Source organism: Tamandua tetradactyla, chromosome 9 (genome assembly GCF_023851605.1).
Source record: "Tamandua tetradactyla isolate mTamTet1 chromosome 9, mTamTet1.pri, whole genome shotgun sequence".
NCBI classification, from domain to species: domain Eukaryota; kingdom Metazoa; phylum Chordata; class Mammalia; order Pilosa; family Myrmecophagidae; genus Tamandua; species Tamandua tetradactyla.
Window position 1 is genome coordinate 83,389,891 of NC_135335.1, and position 22,592 is coordinate 83,412,482.

The 22,592-nt window shown below is 38.4% G+C and overlaps 1 protein-coding gene across 2 annotated transcripts in view; it reads right to left on the minus strand.

Annotated features, from left to right (window-relative positions):
- The window catches only part of ADAMTS12 (ADAM metallopeptidase with thrombospondin type 1 motif 12), a 415,156-nt gene that overhangs the window by 114,417 nt on the left and 278,147 nt on the right, over window positions 1-22,592 (minus strand). For both annotated transcript variants that reach the window (XM_077116928.1, XM_077116929.1), the window contains 2 exons: window positions 18,439-18,608; window positions 9,402-9,535 (listed from right to left, as the gene is read on the minus strand). In XM_077116928.1, coding sequence (XP_076973043.1) covers window positions 9,402-9,535; window positions 18,439-18,608 — 304 coding nt within the window. The remainder of the gene's footprint in view (window positions 1-9,401; window positions 9,536-18,438; window positions 18,609-22,592) is intronic.

A 22,592-nucleotide genomic window follows, 5' to 3' on the forward strand; every position in this document is an offset into this window, starting at 1 on the left:
CTCATTCAAAATCAACAAACCGCTCATCATGTAAATACTCTAACTCATAATATTTCTTTAGCTTTAACCCTACAAAAAAAATTAGATAAAAACTTAGAGACTAAAGTAGACGCCTTAAAAAATACAGTTATTTATTTAAGAAACCAAATTCAAAATCTAAAAACCCAACTTACCACCCAGTGTCATGTTAATTATAAATAGATATGTATTACCCCAGCGCCCTATAATGAAACAGAGCAGTCATGGGAAAAAGTAAAAACCCATTTACAAGGAATATAGCATAACACTCAAGTAGCACCAAATATTCTAGCTTTACAACAACAAATAACTGACATAAGTAAGGCACATATAACAGAACATGAAACCCTAGCAAATAGTCTTTGGTCCTCCTTACAAAATCTTAACCCAATTATTGGATGGCCCAATGTAGTAAACTTCGGCCTTACTGTAACTATAATATTAATTATTATTTTTTGCTTTCCCACAGCAATCAAAACCATAAAGGCATCTATCAAGCAAATCGAGAAAGTCCAGCAAAAAGAAATTTTAAAAAATAAAGGGGGAAATGCCGCGTCCTCTTTTTCCTCCCCGGTTTGACACGGTTCCCTGGAAGGAAGGGCGGTAGGCAAGGCCTTCAACGCCCCAAAAGAGGACGAGGCATAAAATGGTGTAATAGAAAAATACTGGGATTAACGACACTAATTGTGTGTTTCTTGTTGCTAGTTGTGCTCCAAGCATTATATTAAAACGAATCAAAAAGCAAAAAAATTGGAAAAAATAATACAAATTGTACAAATTGCAAAACTTTACTAATGACTGTTTGGGAAAAATTAGGTTGGGATACCCCCATTAAGCAAGTCATGCTGCAGATGCAACAGGCAGAAGTGCTTTTAGAACAAGTCACAAAAAAGTACCCCATAGAAAGTAAACACTTACAATTAAAAAACCCTGCATTGAGCCATCCTGGAAATTTACTCCCCCACCACGGCACCGGTCCATTGCTATAAAACAATAAAAAATCTAAGTAAACAATGTAACCTTTTAATCAAAACAAGCTAACCTTTAACCAAATTAAAATAGGTCTTGACATATAGCCTCACCTGTAAAATAATAAAAACAGAAAATCTAAACTCAGAAAACTGCAAACACAATGTCTGTGGTTTAAGCCAATATCTTGCTGCTATTAAAATCTTGTGTAAATTTTCCTAAAAAAATCAAAACGTGTACTTTCGTTTTGCTTCCCTGAACCTGTAACTTTACCTAAAACGTAAGCCATAACACAACCATGATTCTGTAATACCTGTTTCCTTGCCAAGAATAAGAGTATAAAATCAGTTAAGCAAAAATAAATCTAAGCAACTCTTCTCAGAAGAAAATTCTCTAAGCTGTCTCTTGGTGTTCTTCTCGCGCCAACAACCCTCCACACCTTCAAGCCCGTTCCCTCTGCTGCGGCTGGACCGCAGCACAGGGGGGAGCGGGGTGAGGCTGTGCGACACTGTGGACAGGGGAGCAGGGGAGCCTAGGTATGGAAGATAGTCTTTATGTGCTATCAACAGCCTGCAGGTAACAGGGATGTAGAGGTAGTGCTCAGGAGGGAGGCAGGAAAGGTGGGTTGGGCTGCACTTGGGCTGGGGGTGGAGGCAGGTATGTGCACTGGGGGCTTGTGGGGTGGGGGTGCCTAGAGTGTGGAGAATGGGAGTGGGTGATGGGGTTCAGGTGCGTGGGGTATGGTGTGAGTTGCCGGTCACGGGGCTGCACTGGTGAGGGTAGTGTGCCCAAGGAATGTGGCCTGGCTTACTTCCTAGTCCCTGGCTCCTGTCCATGCACTCCCATGGGCTCCACTCCTTGATGCCAAACTACAGCTTTCTGCCTCTCAGTTCCTCAGCCTCCACAACCATGGCTGCCCCATGTGGTGCAAAAGGCTCTCTCAGGTCAGCTGCACTCCCAATTCACCACCTCAGTTGCCCTCCTGTCCGTTCTCTAACTTTTAGGTGGAGTAGGGCTAATCTTGAGTTACTCTATTTGGTCATCTTCCCAGAAGTTCCAGGTCACCCACTTTTAAAGAGATATTTTAAGGAGCACTTACTTTGGTGACACTTTTGGTGCCAGTGTCACATTTAGAGGCCATAAGAACAAAACAGGCCGTGAGCCTTTAGACTAACTTCTTAACAAGTTTAGAAAAGGCTGAAGTTGGAAAGTGTCATTAATCCAGACCTAATCTACCTTCAAATATCCAAAGAACAAGATTCTGAGTCTGAGCTTGTATGATTGTGGAATACCGAACCAATATCTAAATAGTCCATCTATTTTGCCTCAAAACATTGCATTGAACTCTGCTTTTAAAACAATATGTATTAATACCAATGAGGCTCAGAGGTAAAGGTTGAGGATCTAGAGATGAAATCCAAACCTGATTCATGCTTTCAAGGAATGCATAAAACAGAGAGGACAGCAGGAGCGCCAGAAACCCTGAAACATGACAGGCGCCATGATGGAAGATTGCACAAGGGGCAGTGGCTGCAGAAAAGAAGGGCCATTTCAAATTGGAGTTCAGCACAGCAGATGCTGGTGGAGCTCTATGCCTACCCCCCTGGCTTCACTCTTCCAGGTGGAGGCAGCTCACTGGGAGTATCTTGACTCTCTGCCTAGTGATTTTTTTTCTGATTGTGGGAGCACGCTTTGTTCACATACTGGAAGAAATGTATAAGAGTTGATACCTCTGGTAGCCATGCTCAAGCAAAGATGGATAGGGAGGTAGTTGGGACATCTCTGAATGTACTTCCAAGTGTCTCCTAGAGTTTCCCAGAGGGCATGAGTTCCAGTTGCTCACAAAGGGAAATGGCTTCATAATGTACATTTATTAGTTTCCTCCCTAATTCAGTACCATTTCTCCGAGCTCCACTCAGTGTCTCTTCCCAAAATTCTCACTTTCACTTGAATTCATGTCCCAAGGGGAACCCATGAAAAGGCAGTCAGGAAAGAGTTCTAAGTGGAGATGATCTTTGAGAATGCATCCAGCTAAATCTTTGAGAACGCATTAATATAAGAGCAAAAGGCATTTCACACTGAGGTCAGCATGATCACAGGCACAACATCATGAAAATATGTACTAACTTAACAAGTTTGGAGAATAGGACTCTGGAATATGGGGACAGGGGACAGGTGTAAAAATAACTCTTGATGTTAAGAAAAGAGTAGATAATAATGAGACATGAATGTACTCATTATTAGGAGCTCAGACTGAATGTAGAATGCCTTATGGGGATTTTGAGCAGGGAAGATTATTGTTTCAAAAGATATTTAGCCCAAAGTGTGGAAAATGCCTGCAAAGAGAAGCCCAAGAGTCAAGGAGGCTGTGAGACTCTAAGCTTCTTGAAGGCAGACTAGTGCCAACTATTATATCCCCAGTGGCAGAGCAGTGTATGACATCTAGGGATGTAATATATATTTGCTACACTGAAGACTGGTTGGTAGATGATTGCAGTAATTTAGGTAAAAAATGATGGGGTTTAAACTTAAGCACTGGTGCTGGGAATAAAGATAAGTGTGTAGATTTAGGAAGAAAAATCAACAGAATATTGTGAGCACTGCATATACTAGATTTAGGTTTTGATCAATGAGATAAATGCAATTGTGTATATGTATATATATATATATATATATCATAATGACTAACACAAAATATCCACCTTATATAAGTTAGCAGCTCCTCCTATTAAATCATCAGCATAATTATTATTAGTATTGTTGTTGATGGTGGTAGTAATAGTGATGATGGTGGTGGTGGAGGTGGTGATTGTGGTGATAGTGCTGCTGGTGGTGATGGTGGTGAGATGGTGGAGGTGGTGAGGTGGTGGAGGTGGTGAGGTGGTGGTGGTGGTGAGGTGGTGGAGGTGGTGAGGTGGTGGAGGTGGTGAGATGGTGGAGGTGGTGAGATGGTGGAGGTGGTGAGGTGGTGGAGGTGGTGATGGTGGTGATGGTGGTGATGGTGGTGAGATGGTGGAGGTGGTGAGGTGGTGGAGGTGGTGCTGGTGGTGCTGGTGGTGATGGTGGTGAGATGGTGGAGGTGGTGAGGTGGTGGAGGTGGTGATGGTGGTGATGGTGGTGATGGTGGTGAGATGGTGGAGGTAGTGAGGTGGTGGAGGTGGTGATGGTGGTGATGGTGGTGATGGTGGTGAGATGGTGGAGGTGGTGAGGTGGTGGAGGTGGTGCTGGTGGTGCTGGTGGTGATGGTGGTGAGATGGTGGAGGTGGTGAGGTGGTGAGGTGGTGATGGTGGTGATGGTGGTGATGGTGGTGAGATGGTGGAGGTGGTGAGGTGGTGGAGGTGGTGATGGTGGTGATGGTGGTGATGGTGGTGAGATGGTGGAGGTGGTGAGGTGGTAGAGATGGTGCTGGTGGTGATGGTGGTGAGATAGTGGAGGTGGTGAGGTGGTGGAGGTGGTGAGGTGGTAGTGGTGGTGAGGTGTGGAGGTGGTGAGGTGGTGGTGGTGGTGAGGTGGTGGAGGTGGTGAGGTGGTGGAGGTGGTGATGGTGGTGATGGAGATGGTGATGCTGGTGGCATGCGGATCAATCAAATATGGGAGGAAAGTTAAGCAGGAGCCAGGAATGACTGGTTTTTGGCCTGGATATCTAAATAGACATTTGTTATATGTCCCCCACAAAGAAGAGTTCAAGTCCTAACCCCTGTTCCTGTGGATGTGAATTCATTTTTAAATAGGATCTTTGAAGGTCCTATTAAGATGAGGTCAAACTGAATCAGGGCCTTAATCCAGTGTGATTGGGATCTTTATAACAGAGGGAAGTTAGACACAGAAGTAGGAGAGAGGAGACAGATGGCCATGTGATGGAAGTAGAGACTGAATTATAGATTGCTGGCAAGCCACTGCCAGAATGCTACAAACTTCAGAGAAAGCATGATCCTGTCATCCCCTTGATTTTGGACTTCCAGCCTCTGAAACTGATAGACAAAAAATTACTGTTGTTAAAATCAACCCACCTATGGTATTTGTTATAGCAGCTCTGGCAACCAACACATTTTACTCTAAAAGAAGTTCAAGCATTTACTCTAAAAGGAAGTATGATAGCAAAAACAGGTGGGGGTGGGAATGGAGTATGAGTTTAATTTAGGCATATTAAGATTGAAGTAAGTGTTGGCCTTTGAGAGGGGAGATTCAAGTGATAGGAACTGACATTCTGGAGAAAATTCTGACCCAGAGCAACTGATTTGGGATCTGGGATGTCTGAGAGAGAGTGTTGGGGCTGGGGGTGGGGGCAAAATATTTGGAACAATTTCTAAGAGTAACAAAAAGAACAAAAGAGAGAGCACTAACTTGGGACAGATAGAAAGATTGCCAAATAAGGTTAAGACTCAGCCAGGATTGAATTGACTTTGTAATGGCACAAATTCACAATTTTTTATTTTAAGATGTGCAAAGCAGGCCAGTAATATAATTTTTAAAATGGTTGGTCCAGGACCATTCCAGCCAATCCTAAAGAACACCTAGGGCAATTTATAAGATTCCACTAGGGTTCCAGGTATTAGAGTAACTTGCCAGAAACCTGCAACCTCCAGATGGGTCTCCGGTCTAGATAAGTCCTGAAACGTAGCGCAGCCTCTCCAGAACATCAGATAGTTCCATCTCCCTACCCCATATTAGTGACAGATCCTTCCAATATCAAAAATTTAGAGTTGCCATAGCCCAAACAACCCCAAGGAGAGGTATAGAAAGATCAAAGGTGGTGGAATTATACATAGAAGATAGGACGTAACAAATGAATATGAATGCTGAATTATTAAATTGATATCTCTTTTAGTCTCCAGTATTTTAGAGCAGCTAGAAGTAAAAACCTAAAATCGTGAAATTATAATCCATGTCAAAGTCTGAAATATGTTCTAAAACTAATTGTGGTGCTGTGTTTGGAAATTTATAGCTTTTTTGTATATATGTTATCGTTCATACACAAAAAAAGGAAACAAAAGTCGATTATGATGATAAAAAAGTATTTAAACCCTCTAGCCTCCTATATTCTGCAACAGCTAGAAGGAAAAATATGAGAGGGTCATATGGTAGCTCATGACAAACTGTAGGATCTATTCTGTTATCACTTTTTGAAGAGTGCTTTGAAAACTATTGCTTTTTTATTTCTTTGCTCTGTATATATGTTATACCATACAATAAAAAAAAAATTTTTTTTTAAAAAGGTAGTGGTTTGTGGTTGTGTTGATCCCACATGAGGGTCCTAGTGTGAGGGGTAGGTGGAAGGCTAAGAGGGGCAAGTCTAGGGAACAGCCGTTGTTATATACCTTGACATCCATGCTGTTTGTAGAGGAAATTAAGCCAGGGCTTTGCTAACTGGGAGAAAAGGGAAGAGGCAAGGGACTGAAATTCAAATAAATGGTTACTAGGAGAAAGAGGTGAGAGAGCTGGAGGTTAGCCAACCATCTCAGACAATAGATATTAGAATAACATTTCAGAGCTGGAAGAATTCCTGGTGGGGAAAGAGTCTTTGTCTGCTAATATATTTAAAAGATTATTCCATATTATAGCTGTGATTAAAAATGAGAGATGTCCTGAAAATTCAGTTTAAATCTATGTCTCTGATAAATAAGTTGACAATTTAGACTTAGGAGTGCGACACAAGTGAAAGAAAAGTTACAGGGAAGAAGCAAAGATAGATACCTTCAAGAACAGATTCAGTTCTGATCAGGGCTCAATAATTTCTTTGAAAACAAAATTCTGCAAATCCAATATGTCAAAATGCCTGGGAACTATCAGAATTTCAAAACAGCTGGAGACAAGAATATATACAAACATATTTTCATACATACAAAGAAGATGGATTAGATAAACACTGTATATATATTTTTAATGATGGAGTATTTTTTTTTTTGCAATATATGTTCAGTTCATTTGAATAAACTGCAATAATGAAAAGGAAGACTAACAAAGTTGAAAATATTTATAACCTGGATCTTTGGATGGTAAATTGTCCCTAGGCTATTAAGGAAATGTGATTTGACATAATTTTTCAGCTTGAAAATTTAGCTTCATGTGGTATAGAGAGAATGTGGCCAATTATGGCTTCTGAAAGAACTTGACTGGTTTCCAGAAAGAGGAAGGCAAGCTGAGAGAATGTGGTTTATTCTATTAAGCTAATTTAATTGGTGTCAAGAATTGCACTCAAGATCCCTTATATTTTGTTCAAAGCACCATTGTTTTCCATGGTACAGCTAAAGATGTTATCTCTACACATGCAAAGTCCCTTAGGTCTTAAAGATAATTTAGCATTTATTTCTCAGTGACTATAGTTCTCAACTCTAGCTGCATCTGATAATCTCTGGGAGAGTTTTTAAAATAGAAGTGCCCAGGCTCCAAATTCCAAAGATTCTGAATTAGAAGAGCCCAAATATCAGTAATTTTTACAAGTTCTCCAGGTGATTCTAATATTCATACAAAACTGAGAACCACTGCTTTAGAAAGTAGTGGGGCTGTTTTCATTCTGAATTCTCTAAATAAATCTTTCCCACTATGAGGAACAGACTAGATTTAAAATATTAATTATTTTTGGCTTTTTGTAGTTACAATAGTAATTGGTTTCTCTAATAGAGAACTTTGCCTGACTTCTTTATTTTTTTTATTAATTAAAAAAAATTAACTAACAAAACATTTAGAAATCATTCCATTCTACATATACAATCAGTAATTCTTAATATCATCACATAGTTGCATATTCATCATTTCTTAGTACAACTGCATCAATTTAGAAACGAAATAAAAAGACAACAGAAAAAGAAATAAACGATAATAGAGAGAAAAAAAAACAAAAACAAACAAACAAACAAAACAAACCTGTACCTCACATGCAGCTTCATTCAATGTTTTAACATAGTTACATTATACAGTTAGGTAGTATTGTGCTGTCCATTTCTGAGTTTTTGTATCCAGTCCTGTTGCACAGTCTATATCCCTTCAGCTCCAATTACCCATTATCTTACCCTATTTCTATCTCCTGATGGTCTCTGTTACCAATGACATATTTCAAGTTTATTCACTAATGTCGGTTCATGTCAGTGAGACCATACTGTATTTGTCCTTTAGTTTTTGGCTAGTCTCACTCAGCATAATGTTCTCTAGGTCCATCCATGTTAGTACATGCTTCATAAGTTTATTCTGTCTTAGAGCTGCACAATATTCCATCGTATGTATATACCAGTTTGTTTAGCCTGCCTGACTTCTTTTAAATTAAGAGTATGATTGTGGTTTTGTTGCTAGCTCACTCATTCCCTGGGAATCATCATCTTGCCTCCTGGTTGTTGGTCACTGCTCAAATGAATCAATAGGCAACTTCAAGGAGATAAATGCACCTTCCCACAGTGTTGAACATTCATGAGCAATAGTTTTTTACTAGGGCATTTTGGTTCCATGGGAAAATAGTCTGATAAATATTTGCAAAAATAAAATTTATTAAGAGTTTATTGTATGCTGGGGACATGTATAACCTATTCGTCATTTTCGAAAACCCTAGAAAGTTTGATATATCAATAACCACATTTTATGGTAAGAAAACTAAGTCTTAGGAGCATACAGCTAGTAAATGATGTTGTTGAGTTCATAGTCTAGAGACTGAGCACTAAACTATTATGCTTCACTAAAATTAATTAGGTATTTCCTAATTTTCTTTTAATTGGCTAAAAACACCTCAGTAAACTGATATTCATGCTTGGGTGTTGGATCATAAGAATTGTTCATCAGTTCCTTGCAAAATAGACTCTAAGAAATGGAAAGAAGTTCTTCAATAGCTGTCCATATAAACATTAACAAACCAGGTCTAAATAATTTACATAAAGGTAGAATAGATTAATGGAAAAATTAAATAGAAATCAAAAGATATGGGTTCTAACTACTTGTCATGCCATCTCCCTTCCTCTTAAGATCTTTTTGATAATCAACATAGAATTTAATATAAAAATGCTTTGTGAAAAACATGTTACAACATATTATTAATTTCAGTTTTTCATCAAATTTAATTCTTCTGTGGCAAGTAACCAAATTAATAATTTAATGCCACTGAAATAATATGGCTTTCCTTTTCTGAGTAATTCCTCATTAATTTTGGTTCTTCCTCAGTTTGACCCTGCTCTGTGCCTAAAATAATATCATAGAGCGCATTAACAAATCAAAAAGTACAGATGACAGCAGGAAGTAAAAACTATTCAACTCATGTCTGTGACTTTGATGAACACTGAGATGTGTTGTCTGCTTAATCTGTAGATTGAATATAAAACCTAGCCCCAATCTAGTTGAACAACATGAAAGCAAAAGCTTAGAATATCCAACTTCCTTAATTAGTAAGATTATGAATTTATAAAGTTGTAGATCAAGGAAACATACCCAATACCTTACACATGCCATTAATACAGACATTCCTGCTGTTGCCGCCTTCAAAGCAAGGGGTACCATCAGTGACAGCATCCAGCATTTTCTCAGAAAACTGGCCATCTATGGGTCGGCAGTAGAGTTCACATGGATGTGCTAAAGTGAAAAAAAAGACAAATCCTTGCAAGTTAGTTTTTAGTTCAGTCACCTGCCCTCAGGATTCCTTTGTATTTGTGATCCCCAATTTTTGCTTAATCTGGTGAAGCCCATCTTTTGCCTTTCCATGATAGAAGCTGAAACGTAGAGTTTTCTCTTTTCGGTTAAAGGGTTTTTACAATGAATTAAACTTGGAATATTGCCATGCTCTTTGGTATAAATGATGAGACTTCTCAACCAAGCACATCAAACTGTGCTTGTAAAAATAAGGCAGTGAGAATCAGAGGTTAAACCTAGAAAGTAATAGTAACCAGTGATGCAGGACTCCAAGCTAGAATAACACTGACCAGTGTTTACAGCAAAATAAGTAGACTCTGTGGGAGAGGGTTTCCTTCCCATGATGGAGCTAGCTTAGCACTAAAACCATCACTGCTATCACCACCATCACAACCCTGCTCCCTCCCAAATCTTCCCCTTTATTCTCTTCAAGTACAAGAAGTCCTTGGCCACCATGATTTACAACCCCATAGAAATAAAAGAGCGGCTGCTTTTGCAGAAGCTGAGGCCAATTTGCTTATCGTAGTGTTTATCCAAACATCTTGGATCCTACATTGAACCTATCCATTGGAAGATAAATTAAGTTTCATTTATTCCCTTGAAAATGAAGACAGAGTGTTTGCCAGCATAAGAACTATTCTAAAGTTTTACTTAATCAAATACTAAAATACATACCCCTACATTTGTACATCCAAAGACTACAAAGAAAGATAATTAAAAACATAAATTGCATTATAATTTTTAATACGTAATACATGGGCATGGTAAAAAAATTCAAATAGCTTTCTTTTGAATGTTTTTGTGTTTTTCCTCTCAGGGAAAAAATTAAGAATGCTTTCTCCAGAAAGAAATTTTTGTATTTCTTCTGGATCTATTTAATGTGGACAGGCTGTCAGTTCCTTGGTGACCTGACCAACTGAGGACCAGGTGAGACCAGCCATAAAGCGATTTGCCTGGGCCCCTCTCAATGTAGACAGGCATGAAATGAGAAGCCAAAGTGCACAGGGAAACTTGGTTAGTCCTGGGCATAGCCCACAACTCTAGATATGCCAGCCCACTCAAGTACTCAATGATCCATGCAGTGGGAAAATAAATGTAAGACACAAGAATATAAATAAGAGTCATAGCTTCAAACAGTGAAACTCTGGATGAACTTGAGATGAGGGGTCAAAGCACCTGTTCAAAGCTTAAGGAGAAAGGTAAAGGCAAACAAAGAAAACAAACTGACTTTTTATAAGGTTACAGTAGACGAATTATCCAAAAAGATGAACAAAATCAAAGCAAGTTGAAGAGATCACTGAGCCAAGTTCCAAAGGAAAAGGGCCAGAAGTGACAGAGGCAAGGCTCAATTTGGGATTACAGCAAATTTCCATTCCTACCAGCATGATGAGCTCTTTAGCTCTGACTACAGCTGAATTGGAATAGAGGAATTTATAGTAAGCCACCTGGGAACAATTCTGAGGTTGGAGGGATGAGAGCACACCTCCAGGTGGGCTGATTCCAGGAGAAACATTTCATCAAACAAAAGGCTATCAAAAGTAGGATGAAAGAGAGAGGCAGAGGAAATATTTTTTAAATAAGACTTTGATTTTACTTTATAATCTGGGATTTTTTATATTGGACAAAAAGCAAAAAAAGGAAAGCAGCACTGAATAATTCTGGAGCTTTTCTAAGGAATTATCTCTCTTGAGGCTGCTGGGCTGGGCCAGGGCTACAGGGGCCTTGGGTGCAAAATTTAAGGTGGCCTTGACTTTCAGTGTCATCAGTAAGTGGGTCCTCAAAGCAAGCAAATGCCCATCCAATGGCAAACATTGCATTGAATTCCACAATAATGAAGTTCCAATGTTTGCTTAATTTTATTCCCCCTGGGCTTGTGCTGTTTGACCCATTTTCTGAAGGATAAAACTATTTGGAGTCTTTTGCAAGTTTTGTTTATATAGTGAGCTACAAGTGCTGGTTAAAATAACAGGTAATAACATTAACTGAACATCAACTATTTGCCAGATCTTGTGCTTTCGAATGACTATCTCATTTTAATAATCATAACCACCCTATGAAGTTTGTTCTTTTCTTATCCCCATTTTATAGATAAGAACATTTAGGCACAGAGAAATTATGTTTCCCAAGATCTCACAGTGTGAGTGGCAGGGCTGGGACTCAAACCGGGTGATTTAGTGATAGAGACCACACTATTCCTAATCTACAGGCCTAGAATTTTCTTCAACAAAAAACACATTTTTAATGAAATCTTTAAAGTAATCACTCTTCATGCTGTTAGGCAATGCGTTCATTCATGGATCATATCTGAGGAGCAAATTTGGTAGAATACCAACTGGACTCCATTTTAATTCAAAGTCCACTCTTTCATGGGGCTTAAATATAGCAAGAATCCCTAGCCTCTGGAGTTGTTCACTTCTACAGAGGGAAGAATTAAAAGTTTTAGCTCGTGAAAGTCTAATATTACCTTGAGAAAATGACTTAGTCTTTCTTTGCCTCAGCTACCTCATCTGAAAAAATAAGGATAATAAAACCTGCCTTACAGGGTAATTGTGACAATTAAAACAGATCATATGCTCAACACTAAACATGTTGCCTGGTATATAGAAAATGCCCAACAAATGACAGTTGCTGTGGTGGTTGTTTTTATCTTCTCATTATGAAACAGATGAACTCTGAAGGTCGTTGCAGTTGCCCCAACATTCTATGCTTCTATCATTCTAAACTTCTCCTAAAGCTGTCAAAAGACTTGCTTTTGGTAACCTTCATTCAAATTCATTCCCACACACAAAAAACAAAACAAATCTTTCCTGAAATATCCTCTTCCTCATAAGATTATTCCTCTATGCCATTCCTACTCAAGCTGGCACTAAATTCTAATATTTGCTTTTCTATTTTCTAAACAACCTGTGTTTTGTCAACTTAGCATAAAGAGGCCTAGCTGCCTCTCAGCCAGTAGATGGTCTCCTAACTTTCCTTTACTGTAATGGTGGACCTGGTACAAATACGCTTTTCAGCTCTGCAATTCTCAGAGTATGGATTTTGCAAACTCCTCAGCTGGACTGGGATGTCCTCAAAGGCAATCAGGACCTCTGTGTAATGATCAGCTCCTACTGGCCATATAGTCTAAAGAAGGAGTCATAGCTGGTAAGGACTCATTAAGCACAGCCTGGAGGATTCTCCTTCACACAAGCCTTGGATGTAGATCATAGGGATTAAAATCCCAGCCCCAATTCTCACATCTCATTTAAGGCCCTCTTGGTCTCTAGTCTGCACAGAGGAGACTGTCTGGAAGATGATGTTACAACATCTATGGCTGTATCTGGCATAGAGCAGTTGTTTAAATGTGGTAGCTCTTACTATTAACCTTTCCAGTGACTACTGGAACATTATAACTACAAAAGGGACTTAACCCATGTTTCCTAATTAACTAGCATGACCATGATTAACAATGTTAAGAAGAAATCTTTGGATTAACTGGCAAAATTGAATTAACTGGCAAAATCCTGAGAGATTAGCAACTCAAGTCATTAAAATGCACACTGAACTTAGTGATAGACGTCAAGGACATTTATTGCAGGATTAAAGTTTATCCAGAGAGATAGCTAAATAAGGTTGCATCTATACAGTGGAATGTTATGAACCCATTAAAAGGAATGAGGCAAACCATTTGCCCATAATCTACTGTTTGGTGAACTGAAAAAGTTGCAGAATCACCCAAGTGTGATTCCATTTGTGTGCAAACAAAAACCTGTTGTTCACAATGTCTATCTCTGAGGAACAAGTTAAAGTCTGTTGGTTTCATTAGTTATTAGAGATTCATACTGATGCATGCTAACATATTTCCCACTTAAGAAAAAAATAGCAAACCCGTTTCTACCTTGTACTCCTCAAGAGCCTCAGCTTGCCTTGATTTTCTCCAGAGCACTTATAGTAATTGGACCTGCTAACTTTGTCTGGATTTTGTCTCCCTGGAAGATAAGTTCCATGAGGTCAGAGACTTTTTCAGCTTTGTTCACTTTGTAGCTCCAGCTTCTAAAACAGTGAACCACATAGTAGGAATACAATAACAAACAAACGAATGAATGATTGAGATCCATATTTCCCTTGCCTTAAGAGATGTTAACCGTCAAGGAACCCTGCTATTTTTTGTGGAAAATAGCATTAGAAGCCAAAATATGGGTGCTGACATTACATACAAAAATTGGTGGTTGGTGTATTATTTTGCTGTACCCTAGTTTTTTAACTTGGTCAGAAAAAAATTTAGTTTTTTTCATTGGATTTTCTTGTAGAGATAAAATTAGGAAAATGCATATCAAGTGCTATGTGAAGTATCTGGCACATAGCAAGTACTGATGAAAGATTAATATAAACTGTTATTATCAGTTAGGAATGAGTTTGGCTGCAAGTAGTAGAAAACATTTCTGTTCCTTGCCTTAAATGGACGAGAGTTTATTTTTCTCACATAACAAGTAGTCAAGAGGTAGGAATTTGAAGCTAGTCTCCTCTGTCTTCCTTCTCAGCTGTCTTAGCACAGGGCTTCCAATGTTGTGTTTGTAATCTGGCTGCTGCATTTGTAGGCAGCGAGAAAGGAAAGGGCAAATGGCAGATAGGCAAGCATCCCAGAACTGGCTGAGTCTGTCCCAGTTAAAAACCTCCCCAGGAGCCTTACCCAGTAAGGCTCTCATCTTTATCTCTTTGGTCAGAATTGGGCACTATGAGTGCAGAGAGGATGGGTTAGTGAATCTTTGATGGGTTAGTAAATTTTCTCTCTTCTATGGGAGGGGAAAGCAAAGGTGAAGAGGGTTGTGAATGACTTAGGGTAGTCAGCAAACATTACATTATTCCTGCATTATTATTCCATCATTTCCCGCTTTGAGCCATAGAGTCCTAATCTATAAAATGAGAGGCTTGACTAGAAGACCCTCTGTGACAGTTTGGAGCTGTTGTGTACCCCAGAAAAGCCAAGTTCTTTAATCTTCATTCAATATCGCTGGGTGGGAGCTTTTTGGTTGTGTCCATGGAGGTGCAACCCACCCAGTTGTGGGTGGTAACATTTAACTAGATGGTTTCCATGCAGATGTGCCTCCACCCATACAAGATGGGGTTGCTTATTGGAGTTCTTTAAGAGGGAACCATTTTGGAAAAAGCTTTAGAGTCCAGGCAGCCAGAGACCTTTGGAGATGAAGAAGGAAAACACCCCTGGGGAAGCTTTATGAAATAAGAAGCCTAGAGAGAAAGCTAGTAGATGTTGCCATGTTTGCCATGTGCCTTCCCGGTTGAGAGAGAAACACTGAACGTCATCAGTCTTCTTGAACCAAGGTATCTTTCCATGGATGCCTTAGATATGACATTTTCATAGCCTTGCCTTAATTTGGACATTTTCACAGCCTTAGAACTGCAACCTTGGAACTTAATACATTCCCCTTTTTAAAAGTCATTCTCTTTTAGGTATATTGCATTTTGGCAGCTCACAAACTAGAACCCCACCTTCTCATTGCTCCCCACACTTACATTATTCTATTCACAGCCTGTTTCTATTTAAATCCCCAGCCTTATTATAAGGAGTGCTATGTGTGCCACTCAGATCCCCCCCCCAGCAGCTGGGCCTTATCTCTCCAGCTGCTGGGAGTGCTGCCAATATTAGCCCTTAGCCTTCAGCCTTGGCTAAAGAGGGCTGCCCTACCCAAGCACATGTCTACCATTCCTGGGGCAGACCACATGGAATGACTGGTTCATGTGGGATATAAAAGCCTGTGCTCCCTCCCCACCCTAACCTGACAACTCTGAAGGTCCATTCCAGCTTCAGGACTCCCAATGGGGTCAGAGGCCTCTGTTGAGAATCGACTGTAGTCCAGTTCCTCCCTCTGTCCAACGCCATTCCCTTCCCCTCCACAGCTGTTGATATGCCACACTTCCTGCATGCTAACCTCTGTCTCTGGGTCTGTTTCCTAAGGAACAAATCTGCAGCAATTCCTTAAAGACGTTTCTGAAGGCTCCTACTCCACATGGTCTCCTGAGGAGCAGACTGTGGTCTGATTTTATTTCACACTCTCCAGTTTTGCTCTATGGTGAAAACCTCAATGGCATATAGTATTAATAGGGCTTAAATATTTAGAAGCAAGAGTGAAAAAAATTAGCCTAAATGAAGGGCTATTTGAGTATTTTGAGAAAGAAAATCTAAAAAAGGAGAGTAATTTTAGGAAAGTGATGGCATCAAAATCAGGCTAAGGTCATTTCCTAATAGAGGATATAGGATATAAACAAATTTCTATTAATGTAGATTAGCAGATTTCAAACCTTTTAAGCAGAAGAATTCTTTTTCTTTTTTCAAACAACACCTTGCAAATCTTGCAGATAAAATTAAGCCTAAGTTTTATAAGTTCAAATATATAATGGTTGCTTATAAAAATAAGCCAACTAGATCCTGTTGATCTAGAATTATTATGATGAACAGAAAAAAATTGAAGTTGGACTTATGGATGACAGTTGCAGACTGACATTGGCTGCAGCATCTAACTTTTATATGCATATTTTGATAGCACACAATTGAAAAATCTTGATTCATTCAGAAAAATAGTTGCAAATGATGGCAGTTTCAGTATACCTCAACCTGAGGAGTCAGAAGATTTCTCAATTAAACTTAGATGACAGAAGACTTCTATTCTGATGTCTATATTAAATCAAATTAATTTAACTGTAAGATGATGCATTTTTTGGTCTTTGATTTTTGAGAATGTTTTTTTATTTCACTTTTTAAAATAGAAATGTCGAATCAAAGGCATCCAGAGAAGGATACCCTGGTTCAAGAAGGCTGATGATCAATATTTCTCTCTCAGCTAGAAGGCGAACATGGCAACGTCTGCTGGCTTTCTCATGGTTCTACAAAAAAGGGGCTCTCTACAAAATGTTTCCTCTTTTAAAGGATTCCAGTAAGCAACTCCACCTTCAATGGGTGGAGACACATCTCCACAGAAATCATCTGTTCAAAAGTTACCACCCACAATTGGGTGGGTCACATCTCCATGGAAACAATCAAAATGCTCCCATCCAGCAATATTGAATGAGAATTAAAGGACATGGCTTTTCTGGGGTCCACCACAGATTCAAACAAGCACAGTAAGCCACTGTGTCCCAGTCATTACACAAGAACCTTTTAAGGAAACCACTGGGATGGAGCCCAGTTAGCAAGTGAGCTCAGTGTCAGCGCTCAGCATCATTCCTGCACATGGTTTATGCAGCTCAACCACAGTTACAGTTGCAAACCAATCACTCCAAAGTGAGTGAAATTTATGTCTACTCTTTAAAACTCTCATTTTTTAGTATCTATTTCTACATTAAGTAGGCATTGATAAATACTTGTCAATAAATGAAAAGCAAAGCTCAACCAAATCTTTGTATTCCATTTTCATGTTCGGTATATGAAACCTGCATCTGGACAGGGGGATCTCAAACTAAGCACCAGTCATACCACTGGAGTAGCACTGTTTATCTTAGTTCTGGAAAGCAGCACATTCAGGCTTCATAGGACCACTGATTCAAATAGTTTCAACCAAATAGAGAATGTCTAGTATATAGGTGTGGATTGTACTGACTGAATGTACCTTTCATTATTGGCTATTTTTAGAGTCTGTGTGAGTGTACACTTGAGTTTTCCTGTATTCAAACACCTGCCATAGGAAGCTAAATCACATCAATAACCATGTGACTCACTCCCCTAGAGTGAAGAGTGATGCTGAACAACAAGGGTTAAGGAGCAGGCATTGCCCTTGACAACCAACAACCACCAGGGTATTCTGAAAAGCCAAAGTAGGCAAAGCACTACAGAATCTTTCAAAAGGAATCAACTTCATCATTGTCCCAACAGCCCAAATATGTAATTCTAATGCTTTGGCCAATATCTATCACTTTTCTTAGGTGCTATCACACAGGAACTTCAGGAACTTAAAATTTATCAAAAACGTTGATTAGCATACATTTTACTTTCTTGCCTCAAATCCGTTTGGCTCAGAAACATCTTCTGTTACATCTCCTACTAATAACAAAATTGCGCAGATAAGATGCTGTTTTTATGTTAATCTGTAGCTAATAGTCATTGGTTCTTCATTTTCAGGAGAGAAGGTGTAACTTTAGCAAGCTGTTGCCCCATTCTGTAATGCAGTTATATATCCATCTGCAGACATACATCCTTTATGTTGCTCTATTTTACTTTTTTATCCTTCTTGAACTGTCTTGTACACATGAAATGTTGATTTCTGCTCCAGGGCTGGCTCACAATAATTTCTGATGAAGGCGTTCCCACCATTTTACTTTTTCTCCCACTTTGAGTGACCCTATTGTTAATGTCTTCCCTTTTCCTCATGCTCATAGAATGATTACCTAGGTTTAAGTTTCAACCACTGTTCCTTGAAGCCTTCTTTGAAATTACTCCAAACTCATGATGACCTTCTCTTCTGAATTTCTGTGGAAATCATAATCAGTTCCACGCAGTCTATCTATAAAGATTTCATCAGCAGTTAATTACTAGTTCCTACATGCCCTGTTTTTCCCTCAGTTGTACTTCAGTTGCTTTGAAACTCATCATCATGTTTGATACTTCTCTTTTATGCCCCAGAGATACCCCAGCACAGAGGTAGACATATTTAGTCTTCAACATTTACTGATCAATTTACCCAGATCAGTGTTTCAATCTTCTAAAGTATGAAACTCTCAAAAATCAGACCCTGATGATACAATTCCTTTTTTATTGCTGTTGAATGTTGCAGGACATCACAGATAAACTGACATATAAATGCTTTCTGAAAATGGTTGTGGCCCATAATCTGAGATATACAGCTAAGGCTCCTTACCTGGATTAAAAACTGGAAACCAGTGGTAGAATTCATTCTTGTAGGGAACAGTGTCAAACTCACTGCACTGCATCTGCCGAAATGTTGGCACATCTGGGCGACAAGGGTGGATGTTGCACAAGCGATAGCGTTTTCTTTCTCCTGTGCAGTACTTCCCTCCAAACTTTGGTCTATCAATAAAACAGATAAGTTCCTTAAAGGCCAGGATTTTCCTTTAAAAATGCTCTGGCATCTTCCCCAGCCCATTCCTTACCAAAGTATGTTTTCTCTCTGCTTTCAAACTCACCTCCTAAATAAAATTCTTACAATTTCACACGTTTTTCTTGTTACCTACTAGCATTTCAGTACCAAGTATATAGTTTCCTATTTTGAAATGGTTTGTATTTCTTTTCTACCTGGATATTGACCTGGCATTTCAAACTCAGAATATATGCTAAAAGGGATACATATTTCTGGTCGCAGTTGTAGTTTCTTTGAGGCTCTGCTTTACTTTCTTCTTCAAGAGATTTTCTACAACTGCTGCCCACCTTTCTTAATATGACTTGCGTAGGCTTCCATTCCTTGTATGTAAAAAATCTTTGACCAAGGCAGTTTTATGTCAGAACTTCATTAGTTCACTCACAGGAGACATTGGACTGGTTTTCTATTCACGGTGGTGAATGAAATGAAAATACAACACACCAAAACTTAAGTGCTACTGCATAGGCCATCCTCTGAGGGAAATTTATAGATCTAAATACTTACATTAAAAAAAAGAAAGACTTCAAATCAGACACCTAACCTCTTAACTGGATTATCTAGAAAAAGAAGAGCAAGCTAAATCCAAAGTAAGCAGAAGGAAGGAAATAACAAAGATTAGATCAGAGATAAATGAAATAGAAAACAAACAAACAAAAACAGAGAGACTCCACAAAACCAGAATTTGGTTCTTTGAAAAGATCAACAAAATCAACAAACCTTTAGCTAGGCCTACAAAGATAAAAATAGAGAGGATACAAATAATGAAAATCAAAATGAAAAGGGGGTGTGCCAGTTTGAAAGGATGTATGTACCCTAGAAAAGCCATGTTTTAATCCTAATCCCATTTTGTAAAGGCAGCCATTTCTTCTTATCCCTATTCAGTACTGTATGTTTGAAACTTTAATTAGATCATCTCCCTGGAGATGTGACTCAATCAAGAGTGGGTATTAAACTTGATTAGATAGAGATGTGACTCTGCCCATTCAGGCGTGTTTTGATTAGTTTGCTGGAATTCTATAAAAGAAGAAACATTTTGGAGAATGAGAGAGATTCAGAGAGAGCAGAGAATGCTGCAGCACCACAAAGCAGAGAGCCCACCAGCCAGCAACCTTAGGAGATGAAGAAGGAAAATGCCTTCTGGAGAGCTTCATGAAACAGGAAGCCAGGGGAGAAAGCTAGCAGTTGATGCTGTGTTTGCCATGTGTGTTTGCAGCCAAGAGAGAAACCCTGACTGTGTTCACCATGTGCCTTCTCACTTGAGAGAGAAACCCTGAACTTTATTGGCCTTCTTGAACCAAGATATCTTTCCCTGAGTGCCTTTGATTGGACATTTCTATAACTTGTTTTAATTGGAACATTTTCTCGGCCTTAGAACTGTAAACTAACAACTTATTAAATTTCCCTTTTTAAAAGCCGTTCTGTTTCTGGTATATTGCATTCCAGCAGCTAGCAAACTACAACAGGGGGCATTACTATGACCATGCTGAAATAAAAAGGCTATAAGTAGATACTATGAACAACTTATGCCAGTAAATTAGATAGCCTAGATGAAATGGACAACTTCTTAGAAACACACAAACTGCCTTCATGGATTCAAGAAGAAATAGAAGATCTCAAAAAGCTAATTACTAGTTAAGAGATTGAATTAGTAATCAAAAACTCCCAACAAAACCTCCCCAAAACAGATGGTTTCACAGGGGAATTCTATCTAATATTCCCAAAGTCTTAATTCCAATTCTGCTCAAACTGTCCCAAAAAATTTAAAGAGAGGGAACACACCCCAACTCATTCTATGAGCCCAACATCACCTTCATGTCAAAGCCAGGAAAAGATGTCAGAAGAAAAGAAAACTACAGACCAATAACTCTTATGAATAAAAATGTAAAAGTCTCAACAAAGTACTAGCAAACTGAATCCAACAGCATATTAAAAGATTTATACCTCATGATCAATTGGGATTTATTCCCGATATGCAAAGTTGATCAACCTAAGAAAATTAGTTGCTGTAACATATCACATTACTAGAATAAAAGGAAAAACACATGATTATCTCAATTGGTGCAGAAAGGGCATTTGACAAACTCACTTTGGGAAAAAGAAAAACACTCAGAAAACTAGAAATACAAGGAAACTTACTCAATATGATAAAGAACAAATATGAAAACTTACCACAAACAACACACTGAAGGATGAAAGACTAAATACTTTTCCTCTAAGATCATGAACAAGACAAAGATGTCCACTGTTATTCAATATTGTACTGGAAGTTCTAGCCAAAGCAATTAGGCAAGAAAAACCAATAAAAGACATCCAGATTGGAAAAGAAGAAGTAAAATTTTCCCTATTTGTAGATACATGATCCCATATATAGAAAATTCTGAAAATTCAAAACAAAGCTACTAACGCTAATAAAATAAATTCAGCAAATTAGGAGGGTACAACACTACAGGAAAAAAATCAATAGTCTTTCTATACATTAGTAATGAGCAAACTTAAGAGGATTCAAGAAAAAAACTTATATTTATAATAGCAATTAAAAGTATCAGATATCTAGGAATTCTACACAAAGAAACCTATGAAGCATTGATAAAAGAAATCAAAGCCCTGAATAAATTGAAGGACATCCTGTGTTCTTGTTTTGGATACTAAATACCATCAATTTTACCCAAGAGATTTATAGATTAATGCAATCCCAATTGAAATTCCAACAGCTTTCTTTGCAGAGATGGAAAAGCCAATCATCTAATTTGTGAGGAGAAAGGTCTTCAAATAGCAAAAGGCACTTGGAAAAAGAAGGAAGTTGGATGACTCAAACTTCCTAATTTTAACTTATTACAAAGCTACAGTAATCAAAACAGAATGGAACTGGCACAAGGGCAGATAGATAGATCTATAGAATTGAAATGACAGTTCAGAAATTAAACCTTACATCTATGGCCAAAGGATTTTTGGCAAGAGTGCCACTCAATGAGGAAAGAATAATCTCTTCAGCAAATGGTGCTGGATAAACTTGATATCCATAGGAAAAGAGTAATGGTGGACCTCTACCTCACATCATACACAAAACTTAACTCAAAATGGATCAAAGATCTAAATATAAGAAATAAAACTATAAAACTCTCAGAAACACAGGGAGCAACCATTGTTAGGCAATGGTTTCCTAGACTTTAAACCAGCAACACCAACTCAGACTTTAAACCAGTATACTTTACATGAACAATAAAAGAAAAAATAGAAAAATGGAACTTCATCAAAATTAAAACCTTTGTGCATCAGAAGACTTCATCATGAAAGTGAAAAAGACAAGCTACAGAATGGGAGAAAATATTTGGAAAGCACGTATCCAATAAGGGTTTAATACCCAGACTATATTAAGAAATCCTACAACTCAACAACAAAAAGCATGAAAGTGAAAAAGACAAGCTACAGAATGGGAGAAAATATTTGGAAAGCACATATCCAATAAGGGTTTAATACCCAGACTATATTAAGAAATCCTACAACTCAACAACAAAAAGACAAACTGCAATTTAAAATTGAGTTAAAGAGTAGTATATACATTTCTCCAAAGAAGATATACAAATTGAAAAAAAAAAAAGCAAATTAAAGATGATCAAAAATTATTAGCCATTAGGGAAATGCAAATCAAAACTACAAGGAGATACCATTTCATAATAGAATGGCTACTAGTTAAAAAAAATGGAAAATAGGTGTTACAGAGGACATGGAGAAATAGGAACACTTGCTCATTGTTGGTGGTGATGTAAAATGGTACAACTACAGTGGAAAACAGTTTGGTAGTTTCTCAAAAAGTTAAGTATAGGATTACCATAGGACCTGGCAATCCTGCTTCTGGGTATATACCCAAAAGAAATTAAAGTAGGAACTTGGGCAGGTATTTTCACACCAATGTG